At 30.8% G+C, this 23,355-nt stretch overlaps 3 protein-coding genes across 6 annotated transcripts; 2 read left to right on the top strand and 1 right to left on the bottom strand.

Moving 5' to 3' along the window:
- The first annotated feature begins 523 nt into the window (after positions 1-523).
- LOC122714348 (putative gamma-glutamylcyclotransferase CG2811) lies at positions 524-2,750 on the top strand. Its single transcript, XM_043935611.1, is given in 6 exon segments — positions 524-634; positions 1,199-1,220; positions 1,223-1,263; positions 1,474-1,662; positions 2,035-2,184; positions 2,417-2,750. Coding segments are annotated over 6 exon segments (681 nt in total). The 3' UTR covers positions 2,585-2,750.
- A 1,221-nt stretch (positions 2,751-3,971) lies between these two features.
- LOC122714347 (protein CDV3 homolog) lies at positions 3,972-7,354 on the bottom strand. 2 transcript variants are annotated; one of them, XM_043935609.1, is made up of 4 exons: positions 7,242-7,354; positions 6,600-7,150; positions 5,715-6,130; positions 3,972-5,612 (listed from the first exon to the last, which is right to left on the bottom strand). In XM_043935609.1, the coding sequence occupies exons 2-4, from the start codon at positions 6,771-6,773 to the stop codon at positions 5,474-5,476; spliced, it is 729 nt and encodes a 242-aa protein (XP_043791544.1). In that variant the 5' UTR covers positions 6,774-7,150; positions 7,242-7,354; the 3' UTR covers positions 3,972-5,473. The 2 variants fall into 2 exon arrangements, with proteins under 2 accessions (XP_043791544.1, XP_043791545.1); XM_043935610.1 differs by lacking the exon at positions 7,242-7,354 and having other exon boundaries at positions 6,600-7,154.
- A 646-nt stretch (positions 7,355-8,000) lies between these two features.
- LOC122714372 (pyruvate dehydrogenase (acetyl-transferring) kinase, mitochondrial) lies at positions 8,001-22,987 on the top strand. 3 transcript variants are annotated; one of them, XM_043935658.1, is made up of 8 exons: positions 8,001-8,322; positions 17,549-17,756; positions 17,859-18,043; positions 18,136-18,300; positions 18,633-18,808; positions 19,101-19,325; positions 19,417-19,633; positions 19,889-22,987. In XM_043935658.1, exons 1-7 carry the CDS (start codon positions 8,220-8,222, stop codon positions 19,603-19,605), a joined length of 1,251 nt encoding a protein of 416 aa, XP_043791593.1. In that variant the 5' UTR covers positions 8,001-8,219; the 3' UTR covers positions 19,606-19,633; positions 19,889-22,987. The 3 variants fall into 3 exon arrangements, with proteins under 3 accessions (XP_043791593.1, XP_043791592.1, XP_043791594.1); XM_043935657.1 differs by having other exon boundaries at positions 19,417-22,987; XM_043935659.1 differs by lacking the exon at positions 8,001-8,322 and adding an exon at positions 11,625-11,831 and having other exon boundaries at positions 19,417-22,987.
- Positions 22,988-23,355: the final 368 nt, after the last annotated feature.

Below are 23,355 nucleotides of genomic sequence, written 5' to 3'. Positions count from 1 at the left end.
ATTTCAAGGGAAACAATATTAAGAAGGAAGAAGAAAAAGAATGGTATATATTCGAAAAAATTTTACAACAAAGACAAAGTGGAGAATCTTTGAAAAATAATGCTTTTCGAGAATTCGTATCAAAAGATTGCGAAATCTTACGGCAAAATGTTTGTTTTTCATAAAACTAAATTTTCTAAAAATTCGCATAAATTTCTACAAATAAAATTACTATTAAAGTATTATTTGTATTTTTCGATTCATGAAATTAATTTAATGAGATAACCAAGTAATATATGCAATATTTTTTCATATAATAATTAAAATAACAAGGAAGATATATGATATTCTTTTAAGTTTATTGGAAAAAAATAGAAAGTTAGAAAAAATCGGCAAAATTAATCGAAAGGAAAAATGAAATGGCGTGATTTTGTCATGCGAAAGCTCTTATCGTTTAACCTTTGGACTTTCATGCGACAGCGAGGCCAGAGTTATACATACTGTATGCCTGATCATTAGTTTTGCCGCGTTGCAATTTACGACAATGTTGTTTCACATTGCAGCCGCGGCAGTGCTAACGAATATCGCGTTTTTAGAAATCTACACGTTATATGATCTACCGAAAATCGAAGATATTTCATTTCTATCGGACAAGGTAAATCTTACAATCAACTTTTTTTAATTTTCTTTACTATTATTAGTTTTAATAATTTGATCATATTAATCTTTAAATTGATAGTAAATAAATATAGTATTGTCCAAAATTTATTGCATTATAAGATAAATTAATAAAATTATTTATATATTTCAAACAAAAACCATAGACAAATTGAGATAGCTTTAAGCCCAAAATAACTGTATTTAAAAATATCATACGCAATGTTCTAGATATACTGTTTTATTTTTTCACGCAAATGAATGCCGGAAATGGGTACAGTCGATGACGAAACCGATATCCGGCAAATAAGTGAACACATACGACCTCTAGTGTGTCGAAACATGTGCAAAAGATAGTTGGGTGTGTCGTCGTCATTTGCTTTTTTTAAGTAATTTATTACTAATTTTCGAATCATTAGTAATAATTGTAATTTAAAAATACGAAACTATTTCGAGAATTTTAATATTCAATGGTGAACTATTGATTACCGCAAACGATTCGTTCTTTTCAAAAATACAAATAAAACGGTTTGCCATAACCAAAGTGTTATCTTTTTTTTAGCATTTAACCAGTAGTGCCATCTTTAAAAATACTCAAACTTGGCGTACATTGTTACCGACAACAAGGTGAACTTGTTAATAGTTTTTGACTAATATCACCATCTCTTCGAGAAAACTTGAAACTTCTCATACAGTTGCAGATAATAAAGTGAATTGTTTAGATAAAATCAAAAAATTTTATCACTAAAACAATAGTTTGATGATGAGACAAATAATTATCTTCTAAACAATCCAAAGATTTAATTGAAGTTCAAAATGTACGAAAATTTGTTCAAGAATCCTCTACAGCGAGTGTTCGTGTATGGAACACTAAAACGAGGAGAACCCAATCACTGTTTGATTCAAGACACTGAAAATGGTTATGCAAAATTCTTGGGACTTGGAAGGACTACTATTCCATATCCGTTAATAATTGCAACTGATTATAATATACCATTTTTGTTGAAGAAACCTGGTTTTGGTCACGTGAGTATTGCATGGATTTGATAGTATTAATATAGATAATATTACTGTACAACTAATTTTGTCGAATTGTTAATACAGTAACAGCATTCATTGTATGTTTAATTTTTTTTAAGAAGATTATTATTTTTAATTTATATTAAATTAAATATCTTTTATTTATAAGTTAAACCTTTATAGAATTATATTTTTTATATTTTTTTTTGATTTTGTATTTTATAATTCTAATATTAATATTATTATAAGATAAATTAAGCATTTTAAATTTTTATTTACAATTGCATTTGCATTGAAACTTTGTTATTATTTGAATTATTCTATATAATTAATATATAGAATTATTTTATTTTTTTTTTTACATTTTTTTATGAGCAGCATGTTTTCGGTGAAGTATACGATGTCGATTCAAAAATGTTAAAAAAATTAGACGAACTAGAAGAACATCCAGCTTTTTATAAACGATCCGAAGAAAATATATTGTTTGCTCCAGAATCTAAAGTCAAATCGATGGATAAGTTTGAAGAGGTATATTATTTTTAAAAATATTTAATATATCTAAAATTATATTTTTCTTTAAATTAATTACTATTTTATCATTGTTTTTTAAGAATAACAATGTTTTAAAAAAAAATTAAAATATTCTTTTCTAATTTAAAAATATAAAATAGTAAAATATCAAGTAGATATACTATTCCAATTAATACACGCAATTGTTATTAAATTAATCTGCTCCATTTATTATCAAACTTGTTTTCAGGTCAGTGCCTTGATAAAGGTATGGATATATTTTCTACCAAAGTTCAAGATATCCTTATTAGAAAAACCCATGTACAGTTCGTACAGTAACGAAGGAAGCCACGGACTCAAGTATTGCGAAAAGTATGTTCGCGATGCCTCGTACAATCATAGAAGTGAAGTTCAGTGATATTTTATCCTCTGAAATATATTTGTTTCCAGCGAGGAGAGTACAATAAGGCCGGAAGACCTGTTCTAACCAAGTTTTGCATATGTTGTTGCTACTTCGTTATAAAAATTCAACATTATGCTGTTAATTCTGATTAGTTAATAAAAGATTTTTCGTTAAATGAAAATACTAGAACTTAATCCTCTGCAATTTAAAATGTTTTTTTATGACCAACAATGAACTTTCCTATCGAATTTATTCCTTTCTTAAAGACATTTCAAAACTGCATAGGATTAAATCATATCTTATGTTAATTTCCATCACAATAAATTAACAAACGAAGCGACATTGTACTTTTTATAAAGCGAATTAATTGTTAAAAGAATATTTTGAAACTTTATGTAACAATCAAAAATGTACCTAATATCGTAACACTTATATATGTACATTCTCGAAAATATATCTTGTACAGCATAATGTATCATTATTTGCAAAAAACAGTTTTTCTTTCCTTTTCTCTCTTTTTATTCATTTCACAGAAATTGGGCACGAGTATTGCGAGTTGCATTTAGTTGAGATGTGTATAATGAAATGAAATAAAAACAAATGTTATTAGAAATAAATTTCATATGTTCACTCTATGTTTTTCTTATTATTTAATATTAAGTTCATTTTTCGCCACGTTGCATCCCATTCTTTCTTTCGCGCATTCTTTCGCTTCCTCTGTCATTCTATTTTCTCTTCTAACAATCGCGATAAAATTATTTCAACTTCTGTAACAAAAGGCAGGCGAAGTTTAGTATTCTGACGACAACAATATTATTTTCTCATGACTTCATCTTTTTCTTTCTCAATATTCGATCTTATTATTTACTGAATATAGAGACACTAATCCCCATTTTATTCCTTAGAATTAGATAAGATTGTTATTTCCAGTCATTTGACTGAAATTGATTGACAAATTACAAGATTGGTGACTCTTAAATACAGTATGAGATCAGTCGATCAGTTTGTTAAAAAAAAATGACAAATGATAGAAAAATTTTTATAACTATTTAATTATTATCTAATATTTATTTCAATTCGCGATTATAAATGTATTATTATAAGAATTTAAATGAATAAATATATGATTCGATCTGAGAAACGAACAAACTGATCGGCCCAACCAGATAAGCAACTTTAGATTCTCGCACATGGAATTTGCATATTTCTATGTGGAAATGCCCGTAAAAAGTGCTTTCGATTCTCGAGATAAAACTGTGACGGTCAATCGCGCGAACAGAAAATTATCGATCGCAACTATACTCATTTTTGAGTGGTTTCTCTCGCACTTTCAAAGCCAATCGCGAGATTATCGACATATCATTGATGGTTCACGAAATTAAAATATTTAAGGCAGTACTTATAAGTTTGTCCTAGGAAATTTATTATAAATAATCACATCCTTTTTTCTTCTTTTTATAGTTCACTATACAAGGCTCCGTTTTTTTTTTCTTTCCCTCGCTTGTGTATGTATGGCTCACGTTTTTCGTTTTTCATTTTTTACCTATTTCTCCAAGTTATATTTTTTCTTCTCTTTTTTTGTTCACCTTCAAAAAATAACAGCGTTAGCACCCCAAACTCCTCGTAGGAGAGGAGTCCCACGGAAGAACAATTTCATAATTCTTGCTCTTCCTCTATCCCTTACTCAATCCAACCTCTCCCCAGTTTTCATTTCTTTTTTGCGAAAGAAATCCCTAAATCAACAAAACTAATTAAACAAGCGTTAACAAAAGCGTACATACGTCTTCTGTTCTTTTTTTTATATTTACGCATATATGTCTCTTCTTTTTGTATTTTTTGTTGGTTATACCATTTTATTGGTAAGTTTTCTTGATTTCATTTATCTGATCTATTATACTTTGCGTATACGTTCTTTGTTTCCTTTCTTTCACGCAATTCTGTTGTGTTGATATTTATAGCAATATTTTCGCACCGTTCCAAAGCCCAGCCCCGGAATTCAATTATTTCGAAATAATTATTACATATATATATTTATACATATATCTTAATTCATCTAGATTTTTGTGTTCGTTGACGTACGTTGCCGTTGAGCGAAACGATATATTCGAAAAGCCACGGCCCAACCAGGATCGATCTTACTTCGAAAAGTCTGTTAAATATAATCGACTTCCTTTTTCTTCGTATAATGAACACATAATTACATAATAATCCTTCTTACATTGAAAGGATGTCATATTTGAGTATTTTAATGTTTCAATCTATATTCCCGTGACGTTTCGAAGGCGATCGATCGACTGACGCGAAAGCAAACACGCTAAACGAAAACAGCAGCACCGTGTAAAAATACAGCTGTCGCGTAAATACTTCACGCGATTAATCGCAAAGTTTAACATCTTTTGCGCGAAGAAACGAAAGGTCTATCTCAACTTCCGGTCTATCACGCAAACTTATAGTTTTCCCCTTACTTTTCCCTTCATCAATAAAGATCTCTCATCTTTTTTACTATATAGATTAAAAAATTAAATATAAAACTGGTGCTAAAAATGTATGTTTTGAGCATGTCTTTCTTATATGAAAAAATAAATGTTCACGTTCATTTGCGAAATTCATCGCAAGCACGAATCGCGTCTTTACGAAAGAAATCGTGCATCCAGTTTCACGATAGTAAATGAGATCTCCTATCGAACGAAACAGGATTTCTTTTCTTTTTTCTTAACTATCATCGGACCTGTCAAAAGCTAGACGGTACATGAATCGATGATGGATTCTATCCGTACACGCTTCATCATGTTCTATATCCTAGAAAACATATTTAATAGCGCAACTGGGCCACGAAACGGAGAGAGGCGATGATTTAATGATGATGATTGTGTTTGTCATTTGATCGAGTGATCAAAGATGATTTCAGCTTTGATCTTGCGATAGGGCACCATATTTGTTGCCCAAAGAGAGCTTCGGTGCTTGAGCTTGCGCATCCTGCACACTGTATGACCTACTGCCTCCTCGATTACGAACTTCTTCAAACGTACCTTCATCTCGTTTCCTAAAATAAAATTTTAATTAGTTTTTTAAATAGATGCAATTTTTTTCCAATATTTTATAATGCTTGAAAATATCAATGTATATATATATATATAATCCGTACCGCCTGCCCCATGGTCCACTGGGTTCATTGCTCTGTTGCTGTTTGGAATTTAAAGTTGGGAAATATTCTTCACTATGTATATCCGGTGCAACATTTTTCGCTCGTTGTCTAGGACTAGCAGCTACTGTCTGAATATTTCTTAAATGTGGTGGTTTATAACTACTTCCTGAAGTAACAGGTGGTGGTGGTGGTGGAGCTATTTCTGTTACTTCTGGTTGTGGAGGAAGTTCAGGCTTCTTCCAAGGACCTGAATGTTTTAGGCCACCCTCTCCTGATTCTCCATCCGAGCTATTGTCTCCTGTACCTTTTTCATCATCGGATTCTGCATCTATGGATTCGTTAAGTGTTAAGTTTCCAATTTTCAAGCCAGTATAATCTTTCTTTTCTTCTTCAAAGTCTCTCCATTCATCTTCATCCTAAGAAAATATATTTGTTAAACATGTAAAATAATGCAAGAATTTTTATGTAATTTATAAAGAATGCACATTGTAAAGATAAAAAAAAGTAATCAAATGAATTTTTCGTTCAAAGAAATAGATTCTCGATCCTAACATAGAAAAGATCATTTGCGATGATAATCTTAGAACAGCTGCTCTGTTTCGATAAGTTTACAGCGAAAAATATTTGTGTTTGTATAACAATTCAATTATGTAACAAACGATTTGACTATTAGACAACAAGAGAACATGAATCATATTAGATTTAAAGAATTCAAGAAAGCAGATTAATTTCAGTAATGGTACGAATGACGTTTACACGAACAAATATGGCAGCGACCTATAGCGCACGGTAATCGACAGTTTCGCGTGAACAATTTCTGATTTAAAAGTCAGAAGTTTAAAGAAAAACGAAGAAGAAGGAACACGCACGAAACGAACGTATCACCTCGGTTTGTTGAGTTTCCTCGCCTTCCGGATTCACTGGTTTGTCTTTTGATTTCTTTCCCAAACGTTTACCCGTCTCTTCCAATTTCTTCGCTATTTCCTCTGTGGTTGTAAATTTTTTTCCTTTTGCTTTTTTACGATCTTTTTTTGCGAAGAAATCATCTAAATCAGCCATATTGTTATGACTTTCGCGATATACGCGGCGTGATTATTCGAAGAACAAGTTTTTTTCACAAGAGCACGAGGAACAGCCTTAGTACAGAGTGATCTGAGGCACCGCTGCTGCTGTCCACATGGGCTTGTCTTGGCCGGAAGTCAGTCAAACACTTCGAAGTCAATGGAACTTCCAAATGCAGAGCCAATTTTCACAAGAACCGATTTACACCATAGAAAATACGTTGATAAATCGTAATAAAGGACAACACAATCCTTTTATCACTGAATATTATTTTAGTTTTATAAAACACAGAGAAATTCTATTCTTAACTTAGAATATGTGGCGCTGATTGTCTAGCAGAAGACCAACACAAAAAAATTCACGGGCTACCTAACCTAGAAACGCAGTCGCGTGTTTCAAAAATATCAAATCATTCAAATTGTTTCACAAAAGTTTAAAAAAAAATCGATGAACTAGATTACTTACAAATCAAAACTGTGACTCAAGAAACAGTAAAAAGAGTTAATATGTATTATAAACGTAACTTATGCAGAGGTTAATTGATCCACAGTTACCGTATGTGGCATGTACCATTGATGGCGCCACTTTTTCCTTTGCTACTTCCGGAATATGAAATGACGCTCAAACTAGTATTGAATAAAATAAAAAAATATGTTAATCTCATATTTAAATAAAAATAAATTAATTAATTGATTCTATTCAATCATTGTAGATCATAACTTGTGCACATGTATATTTAAACAAGAAATATTTCTACAAATATACTATTGTTTTTTTTTTTGCGTATCCATTTTCAATTAACATAATTAGATTGAATACAAATTGAACTATTTTTTGTTCTAAAAAATATACAAATTATTTATCTATTATTATCTAATATTATTACATGATTCTTTTCAATTAATTCGCATTTGTTTTTCTAAAAATTTTTATGAAAATAATTTCTTATATTTAATCCTATTAAAAGTTTTATCATTATGAATTTCATAAATAAAATTCAAAGTTTTCACAATTTTTTATTTTTTCAAAATAAAAAATTAATTGCGATTAAAATGCTTTTTAACAATCACAAATAATAAAAACACGATAAGATAGCATAATATTTTAAATGTGGCGCCTCGGGCAACCCCACTTTTATTCATTTGATAGAAGTTACGCAGCCGCAAATATCAGAGAGAACATATAGAGAACCCCTTTCTTGAAACACCAGTAATCATCTCTAGCCTTGCCACGAACCATTGCGATCGGAGGTGTCTCCTATCCTCGAGCCGGCGTACTACTACACGAAGAAGCCTCGCTAATTCAACCTGCCTGCAGTAGATTCTCAGTTCGGCGAAGGTCTGACAGTATTTTTTTAAGCGTCAAATTTAAGCTTTCATTTGAGAGAAGAAAATCGAAGGGAAACCAAGTTCAAAAGTTTCATGTGTTACAACGTACAACGAGATGAAGCTCACGCAAAAGTGTCTTGGGAATATCAGCAAGATGTTGGACTTTTATTCGCAATTCAATCCTTCGCCGCTTTCGATAAAACAGTTCATCGATTTCGGTGAGTGTGGAAAGGTTGCTTTATTGGTAAACGTTACATAGCTTGTATAACTTCAAACCTCGAGTGTCAGGTATCGACAAATCCAGACCATTTCTTTTTTACTTGTTCCTTCCTTTTTACTTTCATTCCCTCATACCTACCATTGTTTTGGCAAGTGGAGAGAGAGAGAGAGAGAGAAAAAGAGAGAACGGCAGCAATCGAACAACGACCCTACAAGAACATAAGACATTATTTTCAGGGTCGTTTCGATAGAATCCCTTAATGATTCCGGGGCATCGTCCGTGATTAATTTACATTTTTTGTATTATTTGCGTCGAGAAATGAATGTCAATGATGGCGTTGTATATTTCGATTATTCTATCAAAAATGGAGTTTTATATATATAGTTTTATATTCGCAATAATTCGCAATAAATTCGCAATAATTAGAAAATTTGAAATAATTGAAGTATATCATTTAAATTATTAGAATTGTATTTGTCGTATCAAAATATATAATTAATTGATTATTGAAAAATTTTTACGATTATATATATGCAAAAAATTAATCAAATGATTAATTATACGAAAAAAATATAAACTTAATTTTTTATAAACTTATGTATATAATCTTTTTTTGTTTTTTTCTTCTTATAAAATTAAATGAAAAATATATGATTCTAAGTAAATATCGATTGAAATTATATCAATGACAAAAAAAAATTTTTCTTTTGATTGAGGAGAAAAAAGAGTCACGAGATTTACACATAAATTATGGCGGGAAATTTAGCAAGATAATTCTTTAGAAGAATGATTTTAAAATTTTTCAATATTTTCTTACATTTTTCTTTTATCTTTAAAAATTTATTTTTCTTTTTGAAAATTTTCAAGAAAACTAAGCATTTAAATTTTCAAATTTTCGGAATGAGAAAATGCAAGGTTGCTGCTCTTGTATCGATCTTTAAATGTCACTGCACTCGTGAAAATGTTAGATTCGTAACAGTTTTATTAATCTGAATATATTAGTGTATTTTTGTTTTCTAATTTATTCGATATATTTATAATTTTAGTACAGTGATCTAATCATCCGATTACAAAGGTCACATTAAACTGAAATTAATCGATAAATTTTTACAAATTAGACTTGTTTCAACCATTCTCCGCCAACACTTCTATAAAATTATATATTCATTCTTTTCTCTTAGTCCTCGATATAAAGTTATTTGTTTTATATTATAATTCTTTAATTTTAATTTTATTTCTTTTAATTTTATTTAACAAAAAAAATGACAAAATTTTTGAAAAAATTGCATATAAATTTCATTTGATGATTTGTTATTAAAAAAAAAAATACTTAGAAATTTAAAAAATGTATTTTTACATTTTTTCATATGTAAAAATCTTTTTGGACTATTTCCTAATAATATTAAGATAGAGAAAGACATAACTCTTATCAAATGACATGTCTTATTCTCGTTCACCGAAGTTGTGTGTATTTCGTCTGTCGGTCCTTTGTTTTCGAACTGTCAGACGTCATAGACGTCACAGAGTCCAACACGCCTCGTATTTCATCATCGCACTATTCCGTTAATGAATCGACTACTTGATATACAAGATACGTATATCTATTCATTCGTATATAAACCATATATGAAAGAAACCATCTACGACTTTACTACACGAATATTTTAAGAATTCATTGAATTCGTAAATAGAATTTTTATTTCTGATGTCGATTTCTTTCATTATAATATTTTCTCATATCTTGTTGATTTAAAATTAATGTCGATATTGTTACAATTTTCATAGTGATGTCAGAATTTAAACGATTCCACGGAAAAAGCATTTTGCGTTGTTATCATACTATGCAACGTTTGTTTGTTAACTTCGCGACTGACAAATATACTAATGGCGCGTATCACGAGTTTTAATAAAACATCCTGTTTCCTCTTTCCAAACTACTACTGTAGTAGTACTTGGAATTAATCGCGTGGTACTTGGAATTATTTTCGCACATAAATATCAAGTCACGAGTTTACCTGTGTATTCTATTGCTTTTTAAAGAAAATATATACAAACAAGCAAATATCGAAATAAAATCAAACGAAGTCGAGCTGATAAGAGGAAATTTATTCGAAAATAAATATCATCTCGCGATTTGCCTTTCAAAGTAGACCTTGCGAATCTGGTTCATGTAGATCACTTTAACTCTTTTATATAGCGAACTACTGTTCTAAACAGAGATATTCCCCCTCAAAGTGTCCTCCTTTGTGTCGGTGTCGCTTTCAGAACGTATCAAACAATCTATAGATCTTTAAATGCACGAATATAACACGAATATTCAATTTCTTGAATTATCAATGTTCAAACTGATATACCGATGTAAATTTATATAAATTAAAGAAGAAACAATCTACGTAGTGTAGATTGAAAATCAAGAAAATCAAGGTTGGCCAATCTTTCCTCGAGTTGGCCACTGTCATTGGTGGCAATTTCCACGAAGGTAAATAGGAATACACTTATTGCGAATGGTATGCTGGAACATTGCCATTTTTTCGCGTCAGTCAATAAGTGTGGGTGTACAAATTCTTAGAGTTTGAACTCTCGATAAATTCTTTTTTGAATTCTTGCCCATAATTCTTCTTCCTGACGTAAACCATCATTTCTTATTTCAAAATAATTAATTATTTTTTTACGTATGTTTTTTGCATGTATATTTATTCTTGATGCGTAAAAGGACAAACTTTGTACCGATTAAGAAAGACGAATTGATAATGAAACCGAGATATTTCAACATTTAATCTCTTTTTTAATGAACTTTTCGAGCTTAATTTCAGAGATTCTTCAATTTATGAATGTATGAGAAAGATAGTTTGTAAGATCTTGACTTTTTGAAAGTTGTGGTCAAGTAACATTGGCCACATCTGTGTTACATGTCCACCACTCGCTTCTGCCATTTATATTCTTGATTAAACAACGATTGCACAAACGAGATAAAGCCTTTAAATGTATATAATTGTTATATTTATTGATCCGATGGTTATTTCATTAGCCTCTTCTTCTATTTTAGAATAGCAATATCGAGCTACACGAAAGAAATTTCTACTACTTTCTTTTTATTAATGACTTCCGAATCAATACGAATTTATTTCAATTTTGTAATAATTATCCATTTATCGTATATTTTTCGAACGATCTCGATTCCTTTCACTTGAATGAAAGTTGATTGCTCCGCATATCTTATCATTAATTGATTTCAAAGTAAATCTACACTAATACGATGTTCATCGTTGTATTATTTAACGACCACGGTTAAGCGTAGTTCGCGTGTGCAGTGATGAGAAGTGCATTGGGGCACGTGTGCTTGGCTTTGAACATTGGGATTAAGGCTTTAAAACTAAACAGCTGCTTCCTCTGACCGGTTATATTTCCCGTCGAAGGATTCCAGAACTGGTTATGGAACAGTACATGACTCGTATCACGCGAGTTATAACGAAGAAGATTCGATGACTAATCGTTATTTTTCTACCTGTAATAATATTTTTATCATAACTTCCCTTAATATTTTATTTTATTTTATTGACTAGTTGTTTTAAGTGATTTATGACGCTATTAAATTTAAATTGGAAAATCTTGTTGATCATCAATGAGAAGAATTTTTTTAAAACAAATATACAGAGATAGAAAAGATTACTATTCATTTATATGCAAAGTTGCATATCTGCGTATATTATAAGAGAATAACTCGTATAGAGAAGCACTGTTCGGAAACATGATTAGGATGCTTCCAGCAAGTTCCATCGGCGATGGGTATATAACTGAGACTGCATTCTGGTCGAGTTTTTACTTTGTCAACGAGTTTGGCGCGATGCAAACAAAAAAAAAAAATATTCGTTCGTTTATTTTATTAAAATTTAACGATTAAACGATCTCGAACTGATAACGAATGGATGTTTTTTCAGTTACTTGCAAAATATTTACCAATTTCAATTTGTTAATAAAGAATAAAAAACGAAAAGAAAGAGAAGGGAAAAAGAAATAAATTTACGTAACCTTTTTCCTCTGAAAAATTAATTTTCATTTAATATAATTAATTTTTCAACAAATATTGTTATGAAACAATGACTCATATATGATTCATTCTATGTCATTAGTATTTATTACACTGCATTTGATATCAACGTACATTGAATAAAACATCTTAGTTAAAATTTATTTGATGACAACATATTTCATAATATTAAACGAGCATAACAATATTACGGTATTTGCAGTGTTTACAAAGTTCCTTTTAATTTGTCTATTCAAATTATCAACCTTGAATTCAACGATTAAACTCTGTATCGTTAATGGTTTTTAGAAAATTATTTCGTAACACGTGATACGATATTTAAATCAAAAAATAAAAATTTCTATATAAAAATTTATATATGCCTTTTCCAATATAACGAATTATCTAATCTTATATTATATTATCGATAATTTTTGTAATAAAATCTCAATGTTTATTAATCCTTAAATTTATCGGGAATTTAACGTGCGTTAAAACGAATAAGATCATTGTTCACGGTTTTTTTTACCATACAATTTCAACCGAAAGTGTCTTTTACGACGTCGTAACTAAGCAAACCTTTACGCTGTTTCACGTCCTTTAATTTTATTAATGCGTCACTGCCAATATATAACGTTCAACGAAATAAAGTTATTTTTACGAAAAATATCCTTCCATTCGATCGTAAAGCAGAGTGAGCCTAGATAAAGTTTTTTCTGTCAAACGGCGCGTAAAATTAGATTTTAGGTTAGAGAAGATAAAAAAATACCTTCGATTTCGTGCCACGTCATATTCGTCAATTATCCTAAAATCGTTCTTTCGAAATTTCTCGAAACTCATCAGAATCGAGATAATTAGTGGATTAAAATGGAAACCTCTAGCCTCGTGCCGTCGAAGAAAATTGTTTTGTTGAAATAGGTCGAGCTATAACGAGACTATATTGTTTCGAAGCTAATTAACGAATTTATAATCCCTGTCGTTTGCCTCGTGTCTTCCTCCATTCAAATTCCTCGTGGGATTGATCAATCGCTGTGTACGTTTTCCAATCTCTGAAATTGGAAAACCATTTTCCATCCCGTCGCCTTTGTTCCTCCAGGAAAATTTACGCGACGTTTAAATCTCGACTTCCTCGCATTGTACTCGCGCGTGATACATCAATGTTAACATTGTTAACCGATGATAATTACATTTTCATTACGTATGGAATAGTACCTTACAAATTAATATTCCTCGACTTACGTAACGCTCGTATATTTTTATCGCTTGAAGCTTAAACAAATGATTATCTTTGATGAGATGAATTTTCTGAACGAACAATTTATTTACGTAAATTAACTTTTTGCGGAAATAGACATATCATTATGCGGACAGGTATTGTTAAAGAAACAACAATTGTCGAAGAAAATTGATTTTATCTTTTGCTTGCTTTTGATTTACAGTGTTTTCAATTTATTATTTCTCTTTTTTATTAAAAAAAAAAAAAAAAATTGAGATTGAACCATTGAATGGCTACCTCGTATCAAAGAAAATTCTCCATTTTCCCTGATCCCTTGAAAAGTAAGGAACGAATGTGAATAAAATTAGAATAGCGGATCGATTTGCGCGAGTCGGTAAATGAAACGATAGACAATTTGTGACGTGTTGTATTGAAATACGGTCACCGATGCTTTATCGCCGTATCGTCGTGATAAGTTGTTTTCTATATCGACGATTGATACTTTTTTTTTTCATAAATATTGATATTATTACTTATTTTAAAGAAATTCTTTTTTACAATTATCTTTTCATTCCATGAAAAAGAAAAAACAATTTCAACCAATTTGATCTTCTCGAGAATCCTTTAAATTAAAAATTCCTTTGCAATGTTGAAACCTGGTCTGATTCTTAATCAGACCAATATAAATCAACAACTGTTATTTATCGAACAGAAATAAATTCACGAAAAAAAGGAAACATATCACATTGCATTCCATTACGACAAATTGTTCGAGTAAAAAACTCGAACAATGGTCGTATTTCCTTTTCTTCGCGCATTAAAATTTATTAAGTTTTTATATAGAGTTAATTAAAACTATTGAAAACAATTGTTTTGTGTATTTCCATGCAAAAAATTCACATCGCGATTCAATAAACTTTTATTCACGAAGGAAATCAGCATTAAGATTTCGAATAAGTGATTCTATCAATCATGGAATCGTAAATTGCCAATTTTATGAATTATGTAATTACACATTATAATTTCGCCACTTCGAAACATAGCATACAGATTCTCTACAATCGATTGAATTTATAGCGAATTGTGCTCCCAAGTGGAAAAAAACGGTTCATTGAGCGACATTGCACGTTTCATCGCAATTCAATGCATTCTTTAACCTTACCAGTCATCGTAATGAATCTCTTGGCATATTAAACAAACGGACTGTGCACCTTGAATAAAAAATTATTCAATTAAAATTTCGTTCTATTAATTGTGTCACATTGAATATGCAATATATGTAAACATATGTTTTATTAATGTCCTAAAGTCAAGAAAATCGTCTACATTCGATCACATGAAATTAAAATTAAGCAAATATTGATTGTCGTGCTTTTATCGCGAAAATTCTTCTCGTGATCGTTTTGTCAACTTTCAAAACATTATTAATCGAATTTCACAATATGTTGTGTCAATTAACCGTGTTTTCTTTTTTCGTCTGTGTCGTAATAGGATAGGGATATTCAGAAGGATTATTCATTAGGATAAGGAAAATTTGTCGAAAAAAAAACGATAAATTTCGCTAAAATATCCGTCTATGTTTGTGTCAATTACACATGACGACAAATCTTTTTTTACCCGTTTGGTTTTCCTTATTAATTAATACAATTTCATACGATATTATGAGAAAAAAAAGTGATAATTGTAAAACCTTTTAACATTCGATAAAAATAAATCGAAGAAAAATGCAACGATTAACACGTTCGATGAATTATTAGAATCCAATTATTATTGCTATTCAATTTGTTCGAAATTCCATGATTTTAGAAACGTAGATATGAAAATTAACGAATTATCTCGTTATTCATATAAAATACTGACCGATTTAAGTCTTATCGAATAATGAAAAAAAAAAAAAGAAAAAAAAAAAAAAAGAAGGCAAAAAGATTAAACGATATTGATATCGAATATTGAAGGGTATCAGTTTTATGGTTCATCAATAATTTAGGATTTATTTGCGATTCAATAATTTCGCAAAAAGAAATTGAACAGTTGTGGAAAAAACTAGATTTTCTAAATCGAATTTGATCGTAGAAAATCGTTTTCACACAAGAGGTCTTTTTATTCGGTCTGCTTGATGCAGATAAAGTCAATAGGTAATTTCACGGCAATTTATTATGTTGGTAGTAAATCATTTGCTATCTATCTCGTTAAAAAGAAGAAAATGAAATTTCCTCTAATGGAAAACGTGGCATTTGAACAAATTTGATATTTTCGATTACCAATCTTTTTGGTAATATACATATATATCTGATCTTTTTCACAATTTTGCGTCAAAATAGAAGATTAGATTTTAAAATCTTTGGTAAAAAAATTTACCAAATCCGTTCTTCTTTTCCATTTCATCTCAAAAGATAATTAAACGTAGGTAACACGATTTCAATAGTCCATGTTTTATCCTGAACTTTCATTTTTGAAGAAAGTATTAAATAATTCATCCTATATATCCTTATATGCGATCATGCAAAATTACTCGATTAAGTTAACATCGGTAATTTAATCCAATCGAGCAATGGGATCAAGCTGTTATTCGATGGAATACAATATCGATAATGATGGTCAAGTTTTATCATGTTTTCCTTTCATATCGATCATTTCAATTTTTTTTCTTTTTCTACAACCGTTTATATCTTTCTGATGAAATTGAAAATTAAAATAGTGAATATTATGAATATATTTTGTTCAAATATCAAGCGAATGAATGATATAAATAAGATAAAATTATCACAACTATCAACTAATGTTGTGTACGATTATCTTATAAGTTTAATCAAACATATTTTTAACGGGACTCAATCTCTACCTTATCTTATATACCTGAATCACTCTTCATCAATTTTTCAACAACAATGCATAAATTAAACAACCTCGATTAGAAACGAAGTATAATTAATCGATCGCGATTGATTCTTACTTTATTATCTATTTGACCGATAGAAACTCGTGTTGCACAATTTCATTAAGGAAAAAAAAAAAAAAAAAGCTCAGATTAATTTGATTAATAACGTGATTGACGAAATACCATTATTATCTAAATATATTAGTACTGAGAATAAACGTTCTATAGAGTCGACGCAATAAGTTAATCGAGTTAAAAACAATCGATAGACCAACCCTCTTCTAAATCGAGACAACTAAAAAAAAAGTTACTCTCGCGTGCAATGCAAGCAACACGATTGTTTTCCACAAAGACGTCGATGATAAATCGATCGATGGTTAAATTTTAAAAGAGTATTATCCGATTAGCATGTCAAAAATGACACTGTTGTATCACTTTGATACGAGGTCAACGTAAACAGAGTTATCCGAGAGGAATGATAAAAACGATATATTAATCTAACCATAGTCGTGCCTATACCATCGTATTTTCTAGAGAGATTAGCAGAAACAAAAGCATATATGCGAATATATAAATACAGTATGATTCATATATGACCTACTTACGATTTCATAAATCCGATATTAAGATAAAATTTTTTTTTCCTAATGTCTCGATACATTCTAATCTTTGATTTCTAATGCTTTGAAAAATCGATGAGTTTTCCCCTCGTTGGAAAAGTAAATGGATAATTCTTGATTCGAAGAAGATCCGGAATATGTTGCACGTTACCAATGTAGGTACATTTTCGAAAAAAAAAAAAATATTCTTTTTTTCTTGCAAAGCAATCGAGTTTACGCGACGATGCACTATTTACAAAGTTCATCGTTCCTCCGTTCTTTTACATTCTTCAAAACAACTTACTTATGAAAAGCTTTGTTTGATAATGATTTTAAATTGATAAGATCATTCGCTCTTTTTCTCTCTTTCTCTCTCTCTCTCTCTCTCTCTCTCTCTCTCTCTCTCTCTCTCTCTCTCTCTCTAAATTCATGATCAGTTTATCTATTGTAACGCAAACAAATATAAAAGTGAAATGCGATTAAGGAAAATGTTGAATGTTTCAGGCCTAAGTGCCTGTGAGAGGAAATCCTTTATATTCTTAAGGAAGGAATTGCCGGTCCGATTGGCCAACATTATGAAAGAGATCCATCTATTGCCGGAGAATTTATTGAAAATGCCTAGCGTGGGTATAGTTAATAATTTATACGCCACTTCGTTCGAGGATATCATGCAGTTCGAGAAGGTTGAAGTCAACGATAGCACTCTAGACAAGTGAGTCCTCCAACGTTAGAAACGATCTCTTAGCCTAATAGAAAAATATTGATTTTTACCTTCGAGTTTTCAACCAAAGTTGTCATTTGCCTTCTTTTTCAGATTCTGTCAGACATTGGTGAAAATTAGGAACAGGCATAAGGACATCGTCGAAACGATGGCGCAGGGTGTTTTAGAATTGAAAGAATCCCACGATGTCGATGTCCAGACGGAAAACAATATTCAATATTTCTTGGACAGATTTCTCATGTCTCGAATTTCCATTCGTATGTTGATCAATCAACATAGTAAGTCCTATTTTTGCCGCGTTTTAATACTTGCCCTTGGATTAAATGAAATTAAGGTAGTTAATTAAAAAAGAAAATTATCTTTGCTGCAGCTCTTTTGTTCGGTAGCGAATTAAACGGACACAGTAGACATGTGGGATCCATAGATCCATCCTGTGAGATAAGCAGCGTTGTGAAAGACGCGTATGAGAAAGCGAGATTACTGTGTGATCAATATTATATGGCTAGTCCGGAATTGATAGTCCAGCAACATAATGGCAAGTTTGAAAAATGTTGATTGTACTAGAGTAATATATACTAGTAAGTAGTTACATGACCAAATTTTCTCTAATAGGTATAGTATAAAGTTGCCATCGTGAAACCTTTGAATCTCGTGATGATGAAAGATAATACGTATTTACGTATCTAGAGTATTTGTCGTATTAAGGATAATGACAAAAAGTTTTCATCGTGGCAATTTGTTGTGTATTCTTTACGATAAAAAAAATATATGTAAAGAATGATATTATAAAAAAAAAATATATAAAAAATGATAAAGAAAAAGAAGAAGAATCATTATCTGATTGTAATTAAATCTGGTTCTTTTCAGAATACGATCGATGTAGCCAAATTAGAATAGTTTACGTACCGAGCCATTTGTTCCACATGCTGTTCGAACTTTTCAAAAATAGTATGCGAGCGGTTATGGAACACCATAGTTCCAACGGGGAATATCCAGCCATAGAAGTGATCGTGTCGCGTGGAAAAGAAGATATATGCGTTAAGGTAATTTACAAATCGTGCATCGACTTTGAAAACGATTATTTGAAACTATCGAAGCATTGATGAGTGAATTATGAACGATCGAATTTATCAATAAACGTTTGTTGCGTGGAAATTGTATCTTAAGTTTCGCCAACATTGATATTCAATATCGGTGCATCAGATATTCGATAAGGAACGTGCTCGCGATCAGATTATATCAGTTGGAATATTTTTAAAACATTAGGAATCAATACTCGTTTGATATACAGCGCGATAACTTTGCACTTCGATTAATTTTGTCCTATTTTTCCAGATGTCCGATAAAGGTGGCGGTATTCCTCGCTCCCAAATGGACCATTTGTTTAAATACATGTATAGCACGGCACCTAGGCCAACCAAAACCGATGCTCATACAGTTCCACTTGCCGGATACGGTTATGGTCTTCCAGTATCTCGATTATACGCCAGATATTTCCACGGTGATCTCGTTCTCCAAAGTTGCGATGGTTTCGGTACCGATGCGATCGTATATCTAAAGGTAAAAGTCGCAAGTCGATGTAACTCACTTTCGTATACTCTAGTGTACAAGTGTGTTCTTTATTCATTTATTTTATTCTTAAACGTGTCAGGCTTTGTCGAACGAAGCCAACGAGTTATTGCCAATTTTCAACAAGACTTCCTCCAAATTTTATCGAACTCAAGTATCGACCACCGATTGGAGCAGTCATTGTGGTGGTGGAATGGCTACGAGGCAGTTACGTATGAGTCATGTTCAAGGGCACAAACTTCCACGTGGAATGGAAGTTAGGCATTGTTAACGAAATTTCATCTCTATGGACCAAGGAAGTAAGTATCTACTTACCTAGATGTTCGACATATGTCAGAATGGAAGAGATTCTTCGCCGCAGTATTTACCATACAGAATTTAAAAAAAGCTCGTAGACGAGCAGCGCAAATTTATTTTTAAAATGTTATCGTATTCTATGTGTAACTTGATTCAAAATTATTGAAAGCACTGTTTCGATTTGTAACTGAATATTTATTGATGTGATTTTTGATCGATGTATTGATAGATGTATCTTGCATTTGAATCGCTCTTAGTGTTTCAGTGTTTCCTTTTTAATGAGATGTTTCGCTTACGAGCACCGATACGATCGGCGGAACATTGAGATTCGACAGAATTGTTAATCAAGACAACTGCTTCCGCTATAGGTGGAAAAAGCCTTGCGACTTTCGTGTCACGATATCTAAAGAAGTAGCAAGGATCCACAATTGAGATCCTTCGTAATCGAGTATATATTTTTCACGATAAATCGTAGATGACCGTGATGGTTACAGCGACGTTATTGCCTCGTCAAAAATGTCTTACTGTTCGTTGTGCCCGCGGTTATACGATGCTCACATATCATGATTCTTGAAATTTAAATATTTCCGCATTTTAAATATTTCCGATATATTTTTTTTATTAATTTTATAAATTTAAGTTTTTAAGATATTTTTAAAAATCGTAGAATTAATCTGAACGTTCCATCAACATTATTTCTTTATATATACATATATATATATATATATATACACATATGCCGTGCTTTTAATAAATCAGCATTTTAATTCTCTTTCTTCGAACATTTTTTTGTTCAAACATAAAACTGTTCAAACGTATGCTGACTTAACTTTGTGATCGATCGATACAAAAGCGAGAAGGAATTTTCCACTCGTTAGAGGAATTTTTATAAAAAAGTATGCCACAAATGTAAAACTGTGATTTGATACGTGATTTTAGTTAAATATAGCTAGACAAACTTTGAACTTGTTAATCTACGACGTCATTCGCGTTTATGAATTTTAACTACGTTATATGTAAAAAAAAAAGAAAAAAAAAAGAAAAAAAAAAAAAGAAAAAAAATTAAAAAAAAAAGATCGATAATTTAATAATCGCTTAGAAATGTGAGTTAAACAAAATGACATGCGAGTCGGAAGGACTGGCTGAAAGAAAGAATAATAATATTAACGTTCACTTTATCCTGGGAAAGTATTTTGTATACCGTATACAATCAACTTCTTAAGAAGCATTTCAGGTGTGTTTTAAATGAATTTTTATAAGACTAAAACATAGAAACAAAGATTTATACGCAATAAATTCATTTCCGCGAGTTTCGAGTCTCGTTTATATTCTAAGGTATTTCCTTCGATTCATTATAATGAACGTGTGAAATTCAGCCAGAAAGAAAATCGAATTCAAGATGATGCAATATCGTCGCGTTCATGTTACCTCTTATTTGTTAACACTGTATTTTCTAATGTGAAATGAACCTCGCTCCTGTATATTTTATTCGAAATTGTATAAGGAGGTTTTCTAATATATTTTTAACTAGTAGAGTACGATGACATTTAATTTTCATAAAGAAACAGGCACAACCAGCGTACCTTAGAATACTAAACAATTTTTAAGTCTTTACTCCCTCCCTTAGGATTTATCGTATAAAGAGACTGCATAATTTGCGTATCCTGCACGTTTTCTACGATTTACTATCATTTTTGTTTCTTTAAAAGAGAATGAGAAAAGAGAGGACGAATTTAGAAAGTGTTTGTGAACTGTTCCCTAAATCTATGCATTTTATCATTTTAAAGGAACAGTATCACTTTTTGTGGCGAATGTTTTCTGTTGTGGATTATTCGAACCGACGGATGATCCCATGGTACATGCGTATATTTTGAATGTATGTTTTGTTCTCCCATGTATATAAATTTTTAATTTCTAGAGCACTCGGAATATTTGTCTAGACGACAGTTTTTAGCTATAATTATAAATATGTAGGGATAATTCGCGCACGTAACGCGAGTGAAACACTTGTAAAACATTGTTAATAAACATATTACAAGATAAAAAATCAATGTGTAATATTTTTTTTTTCTTTTTTCCTTTTATAATTCATTCTTTGAACACTAAATGGCCACGTGTACACGGAAGAGTTGTTTGAAGTTGTTTGAAGTTGTTTGAAAGAAATTCAATTCGGTTCGATGTGGGCACAGAACAAGGCTTCGATGGAATTTACTAATCTAACAAGTAAGAATTAGAACAGATGTAATGCATTGCTGTAGTTTTATTACGTTTGGCCATGCGTACCATAAGTATGAGTTCGCTTTTCGACAAATGTTCCTCTCTTACCGCACGCTTCGTTCGCTAAAAATAATAAAAAGTACTTAGCAATAACAATTATTTTCATTTATAAAATAACGCTACCCTATGCATATCTGGTGTCCATCAATTAATGGATTTAACAGAACGTTCTACAATTAGAATTGGCGAGTAAAACTTACAATTATCATTGATCGGACGGTGCTCGTTTTTTTTTTTCTTCCAGCTCTCTGGAACCGAACAATCGATGATAATTTACAAATCAAATTATAGCAAGTTGCACTTGAACTTTTTTTTTAAAACGGTAGCAGAATAAACGATAAAAACAAATAATAATTCGACATGAAAGAAAAACGCTTTAAAATGTAATTAAATAGAAAAGAAATTAAAACATGTTCAAACAAAAAAAAGAAATGAATAAAATTAACAAAATTGATTTTGATTAAAAACAATCACATTGTTTATCGATTTAAAATTGGTTAAAATAATAATAATCGAAGCTATTGGAACCGATTCGAAACGTTTCTGTCGTTGAGCGCTTTCAAAATCTTTTCTCACTTTTTATTTTTTTATTTTTATTTATTTATTTTTTTTTTTTTCTCAAATTTGGCACCGTCAATTTTAACTCGTTCCCCTTTTCCAGCAACAAGAGAATACATTCAATTTCAAATTAATTGCAGACCAGTTATTCTGATAAAAGTTTATCACAATAATAAAGTTTTTTTTTAATGCGCGTCCTATAAGTTCGTGTACAAGTTGTTCCTCGATTGTAAATTCCAAAAATACAATCTTGTATCCTGCTCATATCTGCTCGAATTTCCAAAAAAAACGTGCTAATGAATTGCACGTATCATTTCGTTCGATTACTGTCGTATGAAAATTAATTACACGCATCGTGGAGATTTTCTTTTAAAACTATCAAGCGACTTTTCAGTGATCTGGGAAAATATTAGCTATTAGAATTCACAGAATATACATTTCATTTTTCTACGAATCATTCCACGAGCGAGATCCAGTCGAAAAAAAAAAATGAATTCGTGATAGATTGGAAAAATATGTTAGAAACTATGGAGAAAATTAACATTTTTATTGTAACAATGAAATAATGATAATATTAGAAAATTAATAAAGAGAAAAATTAATATTGTATTTGATTTACAGATTTTTCAACGGATCCCGCTTTTTGCTTTCAATTTCTGTTAAGATCTCTCGATCAGGCAAAAAACTATTGCTAGAATTTCCCTTAAATTGTTATTCAACGGTTTATCTATGCTACAATGTATATACAGCATGGCAGTGATTACACACTCTATATTTCCTTGCCGTACAATACACGTGCTACAAAAAATTTTGCAACGTTAAAACTGCTTGATTCGAGCTTGCGAATGATCGTATGATCGACCGTTCGCAGATCTTTCCTTATCGAATT

This window comes from Apis laboriosa, unplaced genomic scaffold, assembly GCF_014066325.1.
Source record: "Apis laboriosa isolate Shangri-la unplaced genomic scaffold, ASM1406632v1 scaffold29_cov151, whole genome shotgun sequence".
NCBI lineage: Eukaryota > Metazoa > Arthropoda > Insecta > Hymenoptera > Apidae > Apis > Apis laboriosa.
Note: the sequence above shows the minus strand (reverse complement) of the source record. Positions and strands in the feature narration are given on the sequence as shown.

Excerpts from the sequence above, each read along its gene's own strand:
- LOC122714347 (XM_043935609.1), bottom strand. The coding sequence starts at position 6,773 with ATGGCTGATTTAGATGATTTCTTCGCAAAAAAAGATCGTAAAAAAGCA. Across the intron at positions 6,131-6,599 it reads AGGAAACTCAACAAACCGAG|GATGAAGATGAATGGAGAGA; the intron begins GTGATACGTTCG and ends ATATTTTCTTAG. Across the intron at positions 5,613-5,714 it reads AGTGGACCATGGGGCAGGCG|GAAACGAGATGAAGGTACGT; the intron begins GTACGGATTATA and ends ATTTTATTTTAG.
- LOC122714372 (XM_043935658.1), top strand. The coding sequence starts at position 8,220 with ATGAAGCTCACGCAAAAGTGTCTTGGGAATATCAGCAAGATGTTGGAC. Across the intron at positions 18,301-18,632 it reads GATAGTCCAGCAACATAATG|AATACGATCGATGTAGCCAA; the intron begins GCAAGTTTGAAA and ends GGTTCTTTTCAG. Across the intron at positions 18,809-19,100 it reads AAGAAGATATATGCGTTAAG|ATGTCCGATAAAGGTGGCGG; the intron begins GTAATTTACAAA and ends CTATTTTTCCAG.